The sequence below is a fragment of the Physella acuta genome, unplaced genomic scaffold (assembly GCF_028476545.2).
Source record: "Physella acuta isolate Inbredline_101_S28 unplaced genomic scaffold, ASM2847654v3 ptg000590l, whole genome shotgun sequence".
Taxonomy (NCBI): Eukaryota; Metazoa; Mollusca; class Gastropoda; family Physidae; genus Physella; species Physella acuta.
This window is the reverse complement of record NW_026732109.1, coordinates 432,501-450,897: the sequence shown is the minus strand read 5'-3', so window position 1 is coordinate 450,897 and position 18,397 is coordinate 432,501. Positions and strand designations below refer to the sequence as shown.

The following is an 18,397-nucleotide window of genomic DNA, read 5'->3' as shown; positions in this document are numbered from 1 at the left end:
TAGTCCTTAATCTTGCTACCTCCTCTTGGTTTCAAATAAATTAAAAACCGTACTATCTCCCCATAGTAGTTTTTACTGGATCGACGGGCTCTACAATTGTAAACAATCTCTTGAACCACAGCTCACCAGACATTTCGGATAATCGCTTCTTGCTAGTCATCTCCCCTTCTGTTATTGATTATATTAATCTATCAAGTGATTTAATTTTATTTCCCCTATGTTTTGAATCAGTGTAATTAATTTTTAATAACGAATAAAAGATCTAATTAATTATTTAAAAGTTAAACTGGTATTGTCATCGAAGTGGAAGGTATCTGACAAGTCTGAATGAAGTTTCTACATTAGAAGTGGGTCAACATTGAGTTAAAATTTGCCACAAACACACAAACAAAGAGATATTTCAAAGTAAATAAAAGATCGTAATAAAAATTACAGCATGTGGGTTTGTTTGTAGGTTTGTATGATAGTTGGTCCTTTATGAATGATTATATAGATTGGGCGTCCTGCATAGCGGGTAAAGGGTACTAAGCTATTCAGTGGTAAAACTGCAACAGTTGCAACCAAGGGCGTCATTGCAGCGTGAAATTTGGTGGTCTGTGCTATACCTTGAGTGCTATGGTGCATACGTTCGCTTTGAAAAGTCGTTCACTAAATCGAATCAGCGGTGTCTTCTTACTCCGGACGGTGATATTTGGTGCCTTGAGCTTTCCCGTGAGCGCTATAGCGCTTAATTTCTTGTTATAGATTGATATAGAATACGGATACGATGGTGTTTTATACTCATTCACTAAATTGAATCAGGAGCGTTCTCCGACAGGGTGCTATTTGACTTACCGGGTTATCGTTTGAGCACAATAATACCTACGTTGTGTTTTAAAAAGCACCCGACATTTGTTTATTAAACTGAGCTAGAGGCCGTACAAAATACGCATTGGCTATATAAAAATAGAGTGCTAGACTGTTATCCGTTAAGTCTAGAGTTCGAATTCTGATTGAAGTAAGTAGAGCATCTTTGAGTCCACCCAGCTTTGTTAGGTAGCCAACTTAAGCAAGGTCATGTTGCTGACCACACAATCTATTCTTACTCTGTGGTCACAGAAACAGTGGATATCTCATTGGACGGTACAGTGTGTTAATATAACGACATTTTATAATACCATACAATGCAAACACGGTTTCGTACCTTCTGTGAGACCGACATTTGATTTGTAAAAGTTTTTGATTATTTTACTTTCCATTAATGATTTAATGTTATAATAATGGAAAAAATAATAATCGTTTTTGATTTTTTTTTTTGTAATATAAAAATCACTGAAGGATGTCCCAAATGAATATTGCAGGTGTTCTATTCTAAGAACAGGAATTTGTTTGGTTTGATACGTTTTTTTTTAAATTGGGGGGGGGGGGGGAGTGGCTTGATGGTATATTTGCATTGCAGCCAAAATTCCGTTTTCCAACGGTAACCTGGGTCGTCTTGTATTATACTAAAGTTTTTACCTATATATTTTTCACAGTCAAGAGACCAGCAAAATCTATAATATGTATAGATTTTTAAAAGTCGTACTTATATAACAAAAGTATTCGGGTTAAAGCGATTATGTAAGTACTAATATTTTAGTTTCAAAACGTACTTTTAGTTATACAAACGAAGAAATATGATTACATTTCGATTTGAAGCAAAATAAAATGACATCCTATGAAAACTTTTTTTTTTTGGTCATAGAAAAAACATCAAAATATAAATTAGTGAGTACCAACAAGAAATAAATAAAAACTCAAAGAATAATTGATTTTTTTTATTCGAGGCCTGAATTTCATATAATTTTTTTTCTTAGCAATGGAATAGCTTAAATTATAATTAAATGTCTTTTTGACGTAAAACTACTTTTCGAATAAAAGTTGCCTTCCATTAAAAATGTTATTATAAATTGGAGAACTTGGTTTCATTTATGTTTGACTGTAACATTTTAGAATATCTTGTCTAACAGTGGCGAGCATTGGTGGCTCAAACTGAAAAAAAAAAAAAACAATAATTATGCAGATAGTAATATAAATATTTCAAATGGAATTTGTCTGTAGCTGAACTGTTTGTAGCAGAATTGTTTGTTTGTAATATGCATTCATATAGTTAAAAAAACTCTACTTCATCACCATTTTATAAAGTGTTAATTTTTGTGCTAAAATCTAAATTGATATCTAGAAAACTCAATACTTATTATTGTTCAACACATTGAAATTAAGTTAAATACGTTATCAATATCAAATGAAAAAAAAAGAGACGCTGAGGCGAACCGCAGGAAAACAACAAAGAAGAGCTGGACTGTCTAGGGGCACTGAGAAATAAGTCGCCACATGCCGGCTAATTTGGAAATATCTTTCTGCGCGGCCACACGCGCTATAGACACTCAGACTGAGAGAAAAATTATTAATATAAATTATACACACAAAGTGTCTTAACGATTTGTTTTCAATACTATAAGCCCTTACTTTATTGACCAAGCCCTTCACAGAGGCTGTGGACGATGTTGTTCAGTAGTCCAGCAAGTTGGTCAAACGAATAGATGGTCAGCACAGCGTTAAAAGCGGGACCCACGATCTTGTAGTCGTCCGCGGTAAATTGGTCCCCGATCCAAATGGCTGTAATTTGTTTGCCTTTGTTCTTGATGGCCTCAGCCTGTTTTAGAGCTGGGGTAGGAATGGAAAACATGGTCGGGGTAAATTATGATAAATTCACAGCCGGGAAATGAAAATGTTTACTAAATTATTTAGTATTCGTTAAAACATTCCGATAGCGTATTGAGTAGTAAAGATATAAGAAAGATATTATTTTTTAGCAATACGGCATAGATTACGTTAAACGCTTACTTTGTTTTAGAGCCGATAACTTTAAGTCTGTAATCAGGACGACATTTTGCTTTGCAGATGCGCGGTTGTTTACCTTGGTAGTAAACATGTTTTTAACATTCAACGCTCCCAAGGCTTTGGTGGTAACATTGTTAACATTCAGGTCTAATCTGGGCTTGAGGACCTGCAGGTGCAAAAATGACATATGAAAATAATATGCAGTTTTATTTAATTATTTTCAAGTATACAACGTCAATTGTACTCTTGAAGCATACACGCAATAAAGCTTTTGAAATATCTGTCAAGTTTGTAGTAAAATGTATCTAACCTACTCACAGCTAATTGAAATGTAACTTGATGTCAACCTTGAGCACATAATTTATATTTATAACAGTAATGATATTTTTAAATTAATGAAGATGGCATGTAAACATTTAAAAGCAAACGATTAGCACAGATGCTCATTTAAAATTATTAGTCAACGTTTTCGAAGTATTAATTTGAAGAAATACAGCTCTATAAAACTTGCGATAGATGTAAACATGTTTCATCTATTTCATAGTTTATAGTACTGTTTTTAATTTACTTGTATATTGAAGCGACACTCCCCTTGTTCTCAACTAGGTTGCTTTGATTCCTTAATTATTTTAAACTATTTTTAAAGTTGACGTTAATTATCAATAAATAAATTATGACACTACATAAGAAATAGGCCTACCTTTTCAATATTTGTAGCGTTGGGTGTGTTCCAGAGGTCAAGCAGCCCTACGACATTGTTCTTGTAGGTTGCCACTCCAAACCTGGCATTGCCTGGTCCCAGTTGGAACTGCTTGATGACGTCAATTGTAAACTTGAACACGTTCTTCCAGTCATCACTCTGATAGTCTCCTGTAGTACCCAGCACAAAGAAGGTGTCGACCAGCGTGTTGGCGGGGCACCTATAGGTCTGCGTCGGATCGCCTGGACATTACAGATCGTTTATTTCAAACTTTACTCACAGAGAAAAACGTAATTATAGTAAAGTGCGGAATATTGAATTAGATGACAGCTTCATACCTTTCAAATTACCTATTTTGCAAAATTCGTATTTAAATTAAATAGATTAAAAAAAATGTCAGTTTGGGTCTAAAAATTTATTTTAATTTTTTTTTATATAGCTATGATTATTTTGTTTTATTTTATTTAACAAAACTAAACATTGAATGCTAGCAAACGTATATATTATTTTCATACCAGCATATGTGTCACCAAGGAAGGTGGCTAAAATTAGCGTCACTATGCTTAATCTGATCATCATGGAAAATTGCTGTGCTCTGAAGATTCAGTCAACACTGGGGACAAATGAAATATAAGTGTTAGATCATTACATCTGCTCTGCGAACTTTTCTACATCTTTTTTTCTTATAGTTAGCAGAAGAAACAAGTGCCTTTATTTAAGATTCGGTGCGCACGAAATATTTAGCGGCAGTAGCCGGTGGCAGTTCTAATCGGATGGCGCGATAGCACGACATTGTAATTAAGTGCGCAATAGAGAGAGATAACATGTATCGGAATTGTGATATTTCTATATCTTGAAAAAACATGACGTCAGGACACACGTACTTCACGAATCATCTCAACACCACCTACACAGGCGCGCGTTAATCGTGTATAAACGTACTGTGACGAATATACTTTATATTTCGATATCGTGGCCAGGTTGGTAGTTCGTGACTGTCGAGATGGTAGGCCTACGTCTTGTGATTTATTTTTTTATATAATCCCTTCATACTAATTATGTAGAGCAAATAGAAATTGGACGGACAAATAACTATGGAATAACATGTATAACAGTTTTTGATGCGATGATTTACAACGCCAAGTTGAGCTTTTCTAGTCTAGGAGACTGAACATGACACAACACTACGCTCGATGAATCAAAGTGAAGCTACGTATTTTTGAACTGGTGTCTGAAAATAAGCAGCAGTCACGCTGATTGGAAGTAAATATTCATTAGTATGTTTCTGTTTATGTTGAAAAATAATATTTTAAGTTTTTTTTTAGCACGGCAATGTTGATGCTTTTTCTCCAGTAAAATGTTACGAATTAGAAAATAAATTACATATTCTTTTCCTTTTTAGAAGGGTTCGGTGGAACCTGGAGGCTAGTGTGATTCGGTAACTCTAACATATTTAGAGCTAGTATATATATATATATACATATATATATATATATATATATATATATATATATATATATATATATATATATATATATATATATATATATATATATATATATATATATATATATATACTTCAGCCAACTCTATGTATTCATTTAATATGATCCAAACAGACGCTTTTAAAATAAAAGTGTACATGAAGGTTTACATTAAAGACGTACCTTTTCGTTCAGAATAGACCGCACGAACAAACGCAATTCGAATCGCTTATTTCCCATATATACTTTTTAATTAGCTAACCAATTCCACGTAGAACTTTTTATTTCCGTTGAAATGAAACAGACAATTGGAATGCTATTTTGATGAATTTTTACCCGCATCTATAACTGTTAGTTAAGCATATCTGCCTAAAGATATCATTGTTTACTGAATGCAAGTATCAAATACAGAATAATTATGTATAGATATTTCAAAATATTTTTGATCACAAATGTAGCTAAATTGCATATTTAATTGAAAATTCGACATTTACATACAGATAAACAAATTGCTTTTGCAAGTGCTATGTCAGCAAACTCAACAGTTTTTTTTATTTAATTGCAATTTTGCAGAGCAGTGTATTTCGAAATAAGGTGTGAATATTTTTCGAAATGTTGTATTTAACCTCTAGAAGTTTAGACAACACCGGCTCTTAAAATGTTGGTAATTAATACTTCTTTATAGCTGTTTCCTAACTATCCTAGAATATATATTTTGATACATTCAATATCTCTTACATTAACTGTTAAAGATAAAATATAATTAGACTAGAATCATTATTAAAAGAATAGTTTAACTTTTGATTTTGAAAAAATAAATCCTGTAAACTAAATTTTTTAAAGTGATTTTGCCCGTAACAACATTTAGATATATAATCCCAACGCTTCAAACCTTAAAGGTGTTATGATTTTTTTTTGCGATGTGAAATATTGTTCACCCTAAAATACTCACGCTATGCGCTGACTGTGGTTAGCATTGCGCGTGTATTACGTCTATAAAACGCATCGAAGGTGCTACGAATTATAGGCCTTTCTGCAGTGGCGTAGCTAGGATTTTTGGGCCCCTATGCAAAAAGTGTTAGTGGGCCCCTCAGAGGCGTAGCGACCCTTCCCGGTGACCAGTCACCCCCCCTCCCCCTCAGACTTTCGATTTGCACCCCCCCCCTCAGACTTTCGATTTGCACCCCCCTCAGACTCTTGATTTGCGCCCCCACCCCCTCAAACTTTCGAAAAAGGGCCCCTATTTGCCTTGGGCCCCTATGCCTTGCCTTACGCTAGCTTTACGGTAGCTACGCCACTGCATTTCTGTCGGTCAAACACTTGCTGGTATAGTGACCTTTTTTAGTTTGATGAAATCTTCGCTTTCATTTGTAGTTTAAACATAGTATCTTAGAAATTTGGTGTAGCTTTTTAATTTGGGGAGAAAGCACTGTTTTTATGATTATAAAACTATAAAAAAACAGGTTTACGTTATTTTAAACTGACCTTAAGTAAAGTAATGCGTAATAAACATGTCTATTTTAAGAAATGCACCACCCTCCCCTCTTCTATTCCTCCAGCTCGCTAGCCAACGAATAGCCACTTCATAACCATGTTATATAATTTTATGACAGGCTCGTGCAAATTCACCGAACTTTAAATCGGACAGTATATATTACATGTGTGAACTATACCCTTGTATGGCTTACAAATAATTGATGTCATGAATTGGTGATTGGATTGTTATCTAACATAGTAAGTGATCCACTATAGACAGATGTTGTTTTCTTTTTCGTTTGTGTGGATATTTGAAATTTATGGCAGATCGAATCCTAAGACAACATCTAACGAATGGGTGGATGGGTTGAGGAAAGTCCCCCGCCGGCGTGATTTTCTTTCCAACAACCGTTGTGTTCCAGGCTTGCTCGTTGGTCAAGTTAATAGTGTAATAATTATCAAATATCTACACACTTAGATAACTTGCTAACAAGCATAATCTTGTGTGTTAATTGTTGTTCTTAAAAAAAAAAACACTCGATGAATAAGCTAATCAATATTTAAGATTTATACATTTATTGCAGGTTGTTCATTTAATTTAACCTTACATAAACAATAACTTTCTGAACCTTATAAATACACATTCACATAATTAGTAAGACATGAATTTCTTTCTCATAAAACAAGCTAATTTTGTTTCTAAAAGAGGAAACGTATAGCTCTCATTTTCATTAATTAACACTTCTCAACATCGCGGTTTACACACAAATAAAAAAGAAAACCCAAGGCTAAGATCCAACTTTATAAAAGACTAAAACTTTTCACATGTACTTAGCACTATACTATGATTTATATTTTATAATGTATGTAATGGTAATTGTAGTTAGTTGTTTTATTACATTTATCGGCCTTTTGTCTTGTAATAGTTTTGCATGTCGGCCTTATTTACTGCTGGATTTTGTCTTGTCGGCCTTTTGTCCGTGTCGGCTTTTGTCCATGTTGGCCTTTGTCCGTGTCGGTTTCTCCATGTTGGTCTTTTGTCCGTGTCGGCTTTTGTCCATGTTGGCCTTTTGTCCGTGTCGGCTTTTGTCCATGTTGGCCTTTTGTCCGTGTCGGCTTTTGTTCATGTTGGCCTTTTGTCTGTGTCGGCTTTTGTTCATGTTGGCATTTTGTCCCGATCCCCGAAAAAATGGACCAAAACAATTTAAAAGTATATGTTTAATGATCCTAAAGAAAGGAGGCTGTTGTTGTTTTTCTTGTTGATCTGGTTCTTGTTGTTCTTGTTGCTATTCTTGTTATAATTGTTATTGTTGTTGTTATTGTTATTGTTTTTTACTTTCTCGTATATATGAAGAAAGGAGAAAGTCTTATAACAGTGCAAAAAAAAAAGTCGAGATTTTACAAATCTCGACGTTTTGCACCTCACTGATACGGAAAAACATAATTTTGCAATCTTGTCCCTATGTTTGCGTGTCTGTGTGTGTGTAAACACTATAACTTGAGTACCGTTACAGCTAGGTTGATGAAATTTCATATATCAGTGTTTTATCAAAATCGTAGATCCGTATCAACTTTTGAGAGATTTCCGATAACCGGAAGTGGTACTTTTTCTACTTTGAATTTTTCAAAAGCCTATAACTTGAGTAGTATTTCAGATAGATAAATGAAATTTCACATGTAAGTAAAAGATCTAATTCTCTACCTTCTTTCAAATTTTGAGTAATTTCTGTTGACCGAAAGTAGTAATTTACGCTATTTCCGATTTCTCAAACAACGCATGTAAATTTATTAAGTACTAATAATATTGCGCACTTTTATGCACATCTTTATTTGGCGTTCACTTGGTGCGCAATTCTTTTTTCTACGAGATTCTATTCTATTTTTTAAAAGTTTAAGTAATTAATAATCATGTCTATATTCCGAGTTGCCATCCCACGTAGAATTATATAAGAATATTCGAGAAAGTTAAGGGGAGATTACTCCCGGTTTATTTTAATTTTTTATTGTTATTGTTATTTTCATTTTACCATGAAATGACATGTTAGTTCATCTTAAAAATTAAAAGTGCAAAATAAACAGTCAAAGAAGATTGCAGATACGACTAATTTTATTATTCCAAAAAATACTATTACACAAATACCTTAACACTGAAACAAACTCTCAATTTTCGGTCTGTATTTATGAAACATTTTATTCCCTTGATGTCTTCTTGTATTAATCGTGCTCTACATAAAAGGTTACTTGACATAGGGGCTTACGCTAAAAATACGTAATGAAAAAAACAATTATCAAAAACGTATTTAAGCTAAATAAAGAAAATTCATAATACAATTTATATGTATATGTATATGTATATGTATATATATATATATATATATATATATATATATATATATATATATATATATATATATAGAGAGAGAGAGAGAGAGAGAGAGAGAGAGAAAGAGAGATTGAGAAATAGAGAGAGACAGAAAGACAGACAGACAAACAGACATAGCAGATATAGAAATATATATTAGGTTCCATGACAAACTATCTCGGACAAAAATTTTCGCGGACAATTATCTGTGAACGAAGTATCCTAATATCTAAGAGTCGAAGATGTATCACCTTTAGTGGCATCTGAAACAAAAATTGATCCACACATGACGTCACAACATTAAAATAGTTTATTTTTTTTCAGCCTAGACTAAACGAATATTACGACTAAATTGATACAACTTAATATATGCTACATAACTTTAACGTCATATTTCTGATCTTATATTTTATATTCTAAATATTAAATATCGTTATTTTAAATAAAATCATAACGTGAAATATAATTATGTTAATGCACTGAACTTAATAATCAAATGCGTGTGTATTGCACTAGTAAATGTGCGAGGTGTTAACAGTTAACTTACAAGAGCATATCCTGTCCTGAATGTCGGTGACGATGGTACTGAGTGAGCGGAAATCATATGTGATGAGGAAATCGCTGGGACTGCTGGCGATCTCCTTGAGAGAATCTACGTTCACATCAGGGCCAATTCCAATGGTGATGATGGCCACGTTTTGGAACTTTAACTGATTAGCCGCATTACGGGCTGCGAGAAATTGCATAATATAAATTGTTACGTTCATTCAGTTGAAGATAATTTGGTTTAAAATACATAAATAAACATTGGGTGTAAAACACATTTAATTCAAGTAGTTTTAGTAACAATTTTTAATATTTATATGTAATACATTCTTTGTACTAGATTTCTAGCCAAACATTTCCTACCTTGGTTTCTTAAAGAGGCATACCCGTCAGACAGAAGCACGACAATGTCCCTAGCCCTGGCTCGACCTCCTGACTTGACGTCAAATACAGCGCTCTGGCTGACAAAGTCCAGAGCTTTCCCGGTCTCAGTAGCTCCGTCTAGAAATGGGGCCGCCAGGATTGCCTCAAGAAACATTATTTAACGTTATTTTAAAACATATTTGAGACTGGTATATTTTTATACAGGTGTTATTTTATTTATTTTATAAAATAACTTTTATGTTTTAAGAGGCACTTAAAACAAGCTCCAGAAATGAGCCGATCTTGTCTTAAGCCTTCTAAATATTGTCCCCTAAATTAAACATATGTATTACAATTTTCATTATTTTTGGTATCAAATTTTTTTGGGCTAATCGAAATCTAATTTTTAAAAGTTTCTTTAAAAACGTATTTATTGTTTTGTAGTATGACCTTACCTTCACTACAGAACCTATACTATCTGAGTCTTTAAGGTCAATGATTTTACTGACGGAATCACTGTACGCCGCAGCGCCGATCCTGTACGAGTTTGGACCGGTTGGTAAGGAATTTGCTAGAATGGCGACTTGCTCTTGTAGATCACACCAGTTTGTTGAGTTGATGGTCTTGGAAGAGTCCAAAAGAAAGTAAACATCGCCTGTCAGCCCGTCTTTACAGTTAGTGGGCTGTTTTGGTTGTTGTTTCAAGGAGGGGGCTGCCGCAAAACGAGTCAATAGTTTACGAGATTTGTGTCGGAAATAATCCTTCCCTTCGCCAAATGTTCGTTGGCGTTTTAAGAGATGGATCAGCTCATAAACATAACGACATTCACATATGTTAATGTTAGGTGACAAAAAATAAAGTACCTCAATGAATCAGCCTCAAGTATGATTATAGGAATATATTGGAATATGCCTGGGTATGTTATGTGTATGTTTATGTGAATAATTCAAAACTAAACGTTGAATAAAACTCACCTACAAGCCCTGGGTATGGTGAGAAGGTGACCTCTTCTGTCCTTTTTTCTGTAGTAGTTACTGTCAGAAACATCATTCATTATTGAGAGTGTATCAATAAGCTCTATAAGCAAATCGTGCTTTATTGTTGATAAAGCAATAGATATATAAAATACATGTTATACCTGGTGCTTTGACTGTTGTCGGAGGGGCGGTTGTAACCGGTGCTTTGACTACTGAAGATTGATTTATTGGTATGTTAATATCTTAAACATAATTTATAAAACAAACAAATCACCAATAATAAAGCAAATGAACAAATGGAAAGTATATACAACTATTATTCTATCGCTATCACTATGACAATGTTATAGTTCTTTTGTTACTTATTTTCTTTATTACATGCATTTTATAATTTTTTTCTGAACATTTTAACATAGTTTCCGATTCGAAATGACACACTCTTGTGTTATTTAAAAATTCATAATTTTTGCTTACACAAACACACACACACATACGTATGAACCTATATATATATATATATATATATATATATATATATATATATATATATATATATATATATATATATATATATATATACAGATAAAGAGTGATTGACGAGAGAGAGATACAGAGAGAGAGAGAGAGAGAGAGAGAGAGATAAATCGCTTCATAATGCAGTATTATATGTTATTGGGATATTTAACAAACAGAAAACAGAAATTAAATTACCTGGGCAGGATTTGTCAAGAATTTTGGACCTCAGCGAATTTAGAGAATCGTAGTTTGGGACAGAAAACGGTTGGTCCGGAGCTGAGAGATCTTTCAGCTTTGTTGCTGGAGCGTTATTGCTGATACCAACACTGATAAAGGTGACACCAAATTTTTTGATGGAATCCGTCGCTGGTTGGTTGTTAGTTTATTGCAGAATTTAGTACTTCGAAATGTTTTTTTCAATTTTAAAATGAGAATAAATTTTAAATTTGGTCTACATAATTATGTGTGCCACTATACTGGTTTACTTGCATTTACAATCTCACCCCTCCATCCCTTCTTCCCTCCCTTACGTCAGATTCAGTGGTTTGATATATCTAGGTCCCCTACATTTATTTTGTAAATCTTAAAAGATGTTTTATTTCAGTAAAGAAAAAAGTTAGTAAAATGAAAAGCATGTATGTTCTTTAACTGTTTGTGCTTCGTAATTGTGATTCTTTTAAGCAGACACGGATGCTTATTTTTAAGCTATAATTACATCTGTGTGCAGAAATAAATCACAACCACCATTCGAACTCGAGGCTTTCGGGTTAGCAGGCTAACACTCTACAGCTAGGGCACGCCATCCCCAAACATAAAAATACACAACAGTAAAACATTAGGGTTTCCTTGGATTCTGTCTAAATATTGATTTGGCTTATTTTAGAATAGCCAGTATTGAATCTGCTCAACCGTTCACTTAGCTTAAAGTTTAAGTGTTCTAATACTATTTCGCTATTCACCAGTACATTTAAATACGTTATGAACTATGACTTGATAATAAGAATCATATACATTACATCTTGATAGGAATGTAGTAAGACCATCTGTGATGTACACGATGTAACTTGCGGCACTTGTGCGACCACTGACTTTGTTAGTGAACATATTCCATCCCATAATAGCATTGAAAACTTGATCTGTATAGGACTGTGCGTTTAGATTACCGTTTCCTTTTAGTGCCTGAGTGTAATGAATATAATAAAATATTTGTTGGTTTTATATCATTTATTAAGTATTATCAAAGCAAATAACTATAGGCATGTAGTAGCAACTTCATCATTCCCACACGACGTTAAATGTACTTCATTATCATTACCGTTTCGGCCACTGATGGGTCCGTTATGTTCCTGAGGTCGAACAGTCTGACGGAGTTAGTAGCAAAAGTTACGGCAGCGACCCTAGCGTCCTTTGGGCCTAGCTTGAACTGCTTGATTAGGTCACTAATAAACTGGGCCTCCTTGTTCCAGTTGCCTGAGCCGATGGTGCTGGAACATTCGAAGACGAACGTCACATCGACAAGGGTGCCGTCTGCACATTTGGAATCAGCTGGGTAGAGGGTACAAAAACAAAGTAAATGTCTACATGTTACTCATAGAGAGACGACTTATATACTCAATTGCCCAATACACGATTATAATTTCTACATTAACATATAGAGTGTTAACTGTATTGTATTTCATATTATGTAGGTATACGGAAATGTACGTATCTAACTTTTTTATTGAAAGTAGACCCACGGCTGCCTTTTTTGTCTGCAATAATAACTATAACTAGTGTCTTGTGCTTAACTTTAACAAAAATATCTAATCTAACCATAAACCAAGTGTTAGATGTAATAAAAATACCGCCCTAACAGAGAGATCGGCTAAATAGATTGTTCAAACGGTGTTTTGTATATATTGTAATTGTTTTCATAGTGTAAAAAAAACTAAGGCAGTTGAATTAAAAAATTAATGCGATTTCAAAATCTTTATGAAAACTGTGACAAACTTTGTTAAAGTGTTCTATTCTTTGCGTGACCGTAATATTTCTTATCAATGTGAAATATGTCCATTACACTAGTCTAGACAACAAGAGGCTAACTCTATAAATACTTTTTCCTAAAAAAATGGAAATAAAATAAGTAAATCATCATGTCTTAATATGCATAGAGCACACACAAGATAAAAGTAAACTTGAAACCGTTGTGTTACCAATCGTTTGTTCTACCACTCGACCACGCCATCACACAACGTACACATTTTTGTGTGTAAATGATGTAACGTACTACAATATGTGTGCTCATTACAAGTAAAAAGAATGTTTGCTGTAAATGAACCAACATACCACAATATGTTTGCTCAAGCAGAAAGAATAACAAGGACACGATCAACTTCCACATCTTTGGTTCTCTGTTTTTCAATTTCTGACTTGTAAAATAATGTTATAAATTAAAGTTACGAACAAATGATGTGATAAAAAGGCAATAATGGTTATATATATATATATATATATATATATATATATATATATATATATATATATATATATATATATATATATATATATATATAACTGAATATTATACATATAATTATATATATATATATATATATATATATATATATATATATATATATATATATATATATATATATATATATATATATATGAGTGTTTGTATGCGTGTTTCTAAAGATATATAACAAATAAATATTTACCAGAATTTCAAACGCTTAGAACACTTTCCCCTTGCAAAATTAGCGAAGCTTTTAAATATTTTCAACTTTTAAGGGTAGTAGGTGATTAATTATACATTCTTTTCAACTCATGTGTCTTTTGAAATTATAATTCTTTTGTTTCTACTTCAGTATTGCATGCTGACACGTTATGGTGAAATGTAAAAAATAGCTGAATCAAACATGTGACCAAAAAAAGTAGACTGTTTTCTTTCTTTGTTTCAGTGTTTCGTGTTCATAACTGTAGCACACGAGCGCACCTGCTATCTATAAATAGACTAGCTATTTTCAGCTAGGCTTTGCTCCACACATTAAAAAAAATACTAACTGCAAATTTAAATGATAACGCACATATGTATGATTGTTTACAAAAGGAAAATTGAAGATAACTTCATAATGCTACTCTCAAAACAACAAAATCACATGCTTCTAAAAAGTAACCTACACATTACCTGCCATTCATCAATATCGCGATTAGTTAAACAAAATTGATAAGCATCATAATCAAATCATTTAACAGAAAATATATTGTTACTTACTTTCCCTTTCCTGGTCAGCAGCAGCCCCGCCCCCCCCCCCTATATGATACAATAATGATACAAACACATAAGATATCGGAATAGCATCATGTAAGAGTTTCAGAGCGTAACATTAATGTAAACTGAAAAAAAAACGAAAAGAACTCTAAACGGGGTGGTACTTTATTGCAATTGTGTAATATACATTTTTTAATTAGTTTTTTTCAATACTTTTTCTTTTTTTTTTACTTTCTCGTAAACAAAGTATAGAGAAAGTATTGTAATCGTGCAAAAAAATAAATAAATGGGAGTGATCTCCCCTAAACTTTCTCGAATATTCTTATATAACACTACGGGGGATGGCAACTCGGGATATTAACTTTCTCGTATAAAGAGTATAGAGAAAGTACTGTAATCGTATTGAGTCGGAGAAACATAGTTTTGCAATCTTGTCCGTATGTCTGTATGTGTGTGTATGTGTGTGTATGTGTGTTTGTGTGTGTGTGTGTGTCTGTAAACACGATTACTTGAGTACCGTTACAGCCATATTTGATGAATTTTCAGATTTAAGTATTATATCAAATTTGTTGATCCGTGTCAACTTTTTAGCGATTTCCGGAAAACGGAAGTGGAACTTTTTCTACTTTAATTTTTTTCAAAATCCTGAAACCTGAGAACTATTTCAGATAGATACATGAAATTTAATATATAAGTTAAAGATATAATTCTCTGCCTTCTGTCGAATTATGAGTAACTTCTGTTAACCGGAAGTAGTAATTTAGACTATTTTTCCGATTTAAAAAAACCCATGTAAATGACGTTCGCTTGGTGCGCAATTCTTTTTTTCTACGAGATTCTATTCTATTATAAAAAGTTTAAGTAATTAAAAATGGATTAAAAATATTGTCTATACCCCGAGTTGCATTCCCCCGTAGTGTTATTTAAGAATATTCAAGAAAGTTTATGGGAGATCACTCTCAGTTTATCAATTTCTCGTATACGAAGTATAGAGAAAGTATTTTAATCGTGCAAAATACAGTCGGAAAAAACAGTTTTAAAATTTTGTCCGTAGGGGTAAGCCGGGATAATTCCACATCCTATATAATGAATAATCTCTATTTTAAAAGCGAGTAAAGTTTAATTAAAAGTTACTATTTAGTGTTTCTAAGAGGTCATTTACTTTACTTTCTGTTATTGTTAGAGAAGCGTTCATCTACATCCAGAGCAAGAATTTTAATTTTATCTGCATCTATCTTCAAACATCCTTACGTAAGTACAACCCCTGCACTTTTTAAAAATAGTTCATTTTGTCTTATTTTGAATTGCTGTCCATTATTTCTTGATTTTATGAAAGCTTAATCATTTTTATTAATGGTAAAAATTAATGATGCTAGATTTAGCTGTTAATTTAGAACAGGATAGCATATTTTCCCCAATAGTAGATATGGGGCAATTCCACAATCATGGTGTGGGCCAATTCCATAACCTATAGTTTGGTATTATTTTTACTGTACCTATATTATTTATTATGATTTCTGCAATATTTATTGCTAAACATCCCCCATACACAAATTAGTAATTAGACTTTCTAACATTTATTTTTTTCTCATTTCAGAATGGTCCGCAACTATAAACGAAAAACTTTGGCCTATGACAAGGAGGCAATGAAAGCTGCGGTTGAAAAGGTCATCAGTCGTGAAATGGGCTACCCTAAAGTTGTGAATCACTATGGCCTTAAGAAAGAGCCTTACTTCACAAGACTGCGTTGAAAGATTAGAGGCAGAGGCAACAGAGAAAGATGTAAGGCATAAAAAGGCAACAAAAAAAAAACAATCTGCAGATCAGAAAGTTGTCTGTTGCTCTAACTCTTTTACTGACGAGGTAAGCCTCCTAATGAGAGAAGAATTTAAGGGGGAAAAAATTGAGGCTCTCTCTTCATCCATTGATGAAAAGTGGTTGACCCCACGCAGAATTGTTTCCAAGGGGAAAAATGTTTTTTTTTACACTTTTTTAAATATATGAATTTTTAAATTTTCATAATTGGTGTGGAATTGCCCATCTTGCCATGTTTTTGTAATAAAAGTGAAATATTTAAAAATTGTATTTTGTTGTATGAATTACCTCTATATTTGTTTGTCATCGTATTAGTAATGCATGTCTAGTTAATCGTCAATATTATATTGTGGTAGTGTTAATTTTAGATTTTTTTACACATTTTTGCTGGAAAAGTAGTGCATGGAATTACCCTATATCTTGTGTTTGTACGTTTGTATGTGTGTGTGTGGGTATGTCTGTGAACACGATAACTTGAGTACCGTTACAGTTAGGTTGATAAAATTACACTCATAGGTATTATATAAAATTTGTAGTTTTAATTCAACTTTTTAGCGATTAACGGTAACCGGAAGTGGAACTTACTTAACTTTTGGTTTTTCAAAAGCCTAAATCTTCAGTACTGTTTCACATACATAAACGAAATATCACACATGGGTAAAATATCTAATTGTCGGCATTATGTCGAATTTTTTATTATTTCTGTCAAACGTATGTAGTACATTACGCTATTTTTTATTTATCAAAAATAAAAAGGCAAATGAATTTATAGTATTCCCCACTATCATGTACATATTGTTTGCTGTTAACCTGGTGCGAAAATCTTTTTTCATCGAGATTCTATTCTATTTTTTAAAAGTTTCAGTATGTAAAAATTGATAAAAAATCATGCCTATATCCCGAGTTGCCATTGCAATAGTATTATATAAGAATATTCGAGAAAGTTAAGGATCACTCTCGCTTTTTTTAAAGAAAGAAAATTAAAAGCTTAAATTCCTGACTCAGTTGCGTCTCGTTAATAGTTAAAATTCCATCGTAAAACGGTTCACGTTGTTGCCTTCAAATATGATATTTCTGAGAATCTGGTATTTTTCCAGGTTCCTACGTCATCATAATGGGATGGAGTGGTCTAGCGGTAGAGTGCTGGACTGCTAACCCGTAAGTCTCGAGTTCGAATCCTGTTTAAAGTCAGTAAACAGTCCTTGAGTCCACCCTACTCTGATGGGTACCTAACTCACGTTAGGGAGAGTAAAGGCGGCTGGGCATAGTGCTGACCACACTATCTCTTCATATTCCGAGGTCACAGAAACAAGTGAACTCTACTTCATTTGCCCCATAGACCGTCAGGTTTAAAAGAAACTTTTTTTTACGGCATCATAGCTATCTCCTTACGAGATATCAAAGTTTGGTCGCATCTGCGAGTGGTAGTTCTAATCAGAGCACTTTAAAAAAGTATGGTTTATATAAGGCCGCGGTCAGTCTAGGTAAGTTTTTGGTCACCTTCAACTCCATTATATAGATGGCTCTAATTTTCCCGTTAAAATGAGATTGAACAGTAAACTGTCAAGAACAATTTCCCTGTAACTTACTTGCAAGTACCCGATCTAACAGGTGTGAGGAACAAACAAATCAACCGCCACTTTATTTTAATAAATTTGGATAAAACAATAAATTCGATTATTTGGGATCGTATCATAGCTAGTTATCGCTGTTTACCCAACGAATTCATAGTATACAAGTAGCCAATACTTTCTTTATATTGTCATAGCTTCTACCATACGCCTTGTTCTTGTTATACACTACGCTTCTTTACATAGTTATATCCTGAGCTAATTTCAAAGTAGCTAATATTTGACATGGTCAAATTTTCAGGAGCCAAATAGCAGAGTGTAAGTTTATGCTGTAAAAATATAACAACAACATAACTTTTTAGTTAAAACTTTTAGATAAAATCCCAATCGACATTACGATTAAGAACTGAGATGAAGCGATCTGTTCATGTACAGTAATGTACACGATTGTGTATTTTTACTTCGTATTTTG

At 33.1% G+C, this 18,397-nt stretch overlaps 2 protein-coding genes across 2 annotated transcripts; both read right to left on the bottom strand.

The window, feature by feature from the left end:
• Nucleotides 1-1,814: 1,814 nt before the first annotated feature.
• LOC131947224 (collagen alpha-4(VI) chain-like) lies at nt 1,815-5,268 on the bottom strand. Its single transcript, XM_059308371.1, has 6 exons — nt 5,230-5,268; nt 4,078-4,175; nt 3,563-3,804; nt 2,866-3,028; nt 2,488-2,685; nt 1,815-2,010 (listed from the first exon to the last, which is right to left on the bottom strand). Exons 2-5 carry the CDS (start codon nt 4,139-4,141, stop codon nt 2,489-2,491), a joined length of 666 nt encoding a protein of 221 aa, XP_059164354.1. The 5' UTR covers nt 4,142-4,175; nt 5,230-5,268; the 3' UTR covers nt 1,815-2,010; nt 2,488.
• Nucleotides 5,269-9,396: 4,128 nt separating this feature from the next.
• Nucleotides 9,397-13,666, bottom strand: LOC131947240 (cartilage matrix protein-like). The gene is made up of 9 exons (XM_059308386.1): nt 13,612-13,666; nt 12,602-12,831; nt 12,303-12,465; nt 11,482-11,652; nt 10,932-10,982; nt 10,768-10,827; nt 10,249-10,505; nt 9,794-9,956; nt 9,397-9,614 (listed from the first exon to the last, which is right to left on the bottom strand). The coding sequence occupies exons 1-9, from the start codon at nt 13,664-13,666 to the stop codon at nt 9,397-9,399; spliced, it is 1,368 nt and encodes a 455-aa protein (XP_059164369.1).
• Between the last annotated feature and the right edge of the window lie 4,731 nt (nt 13,667-18,397).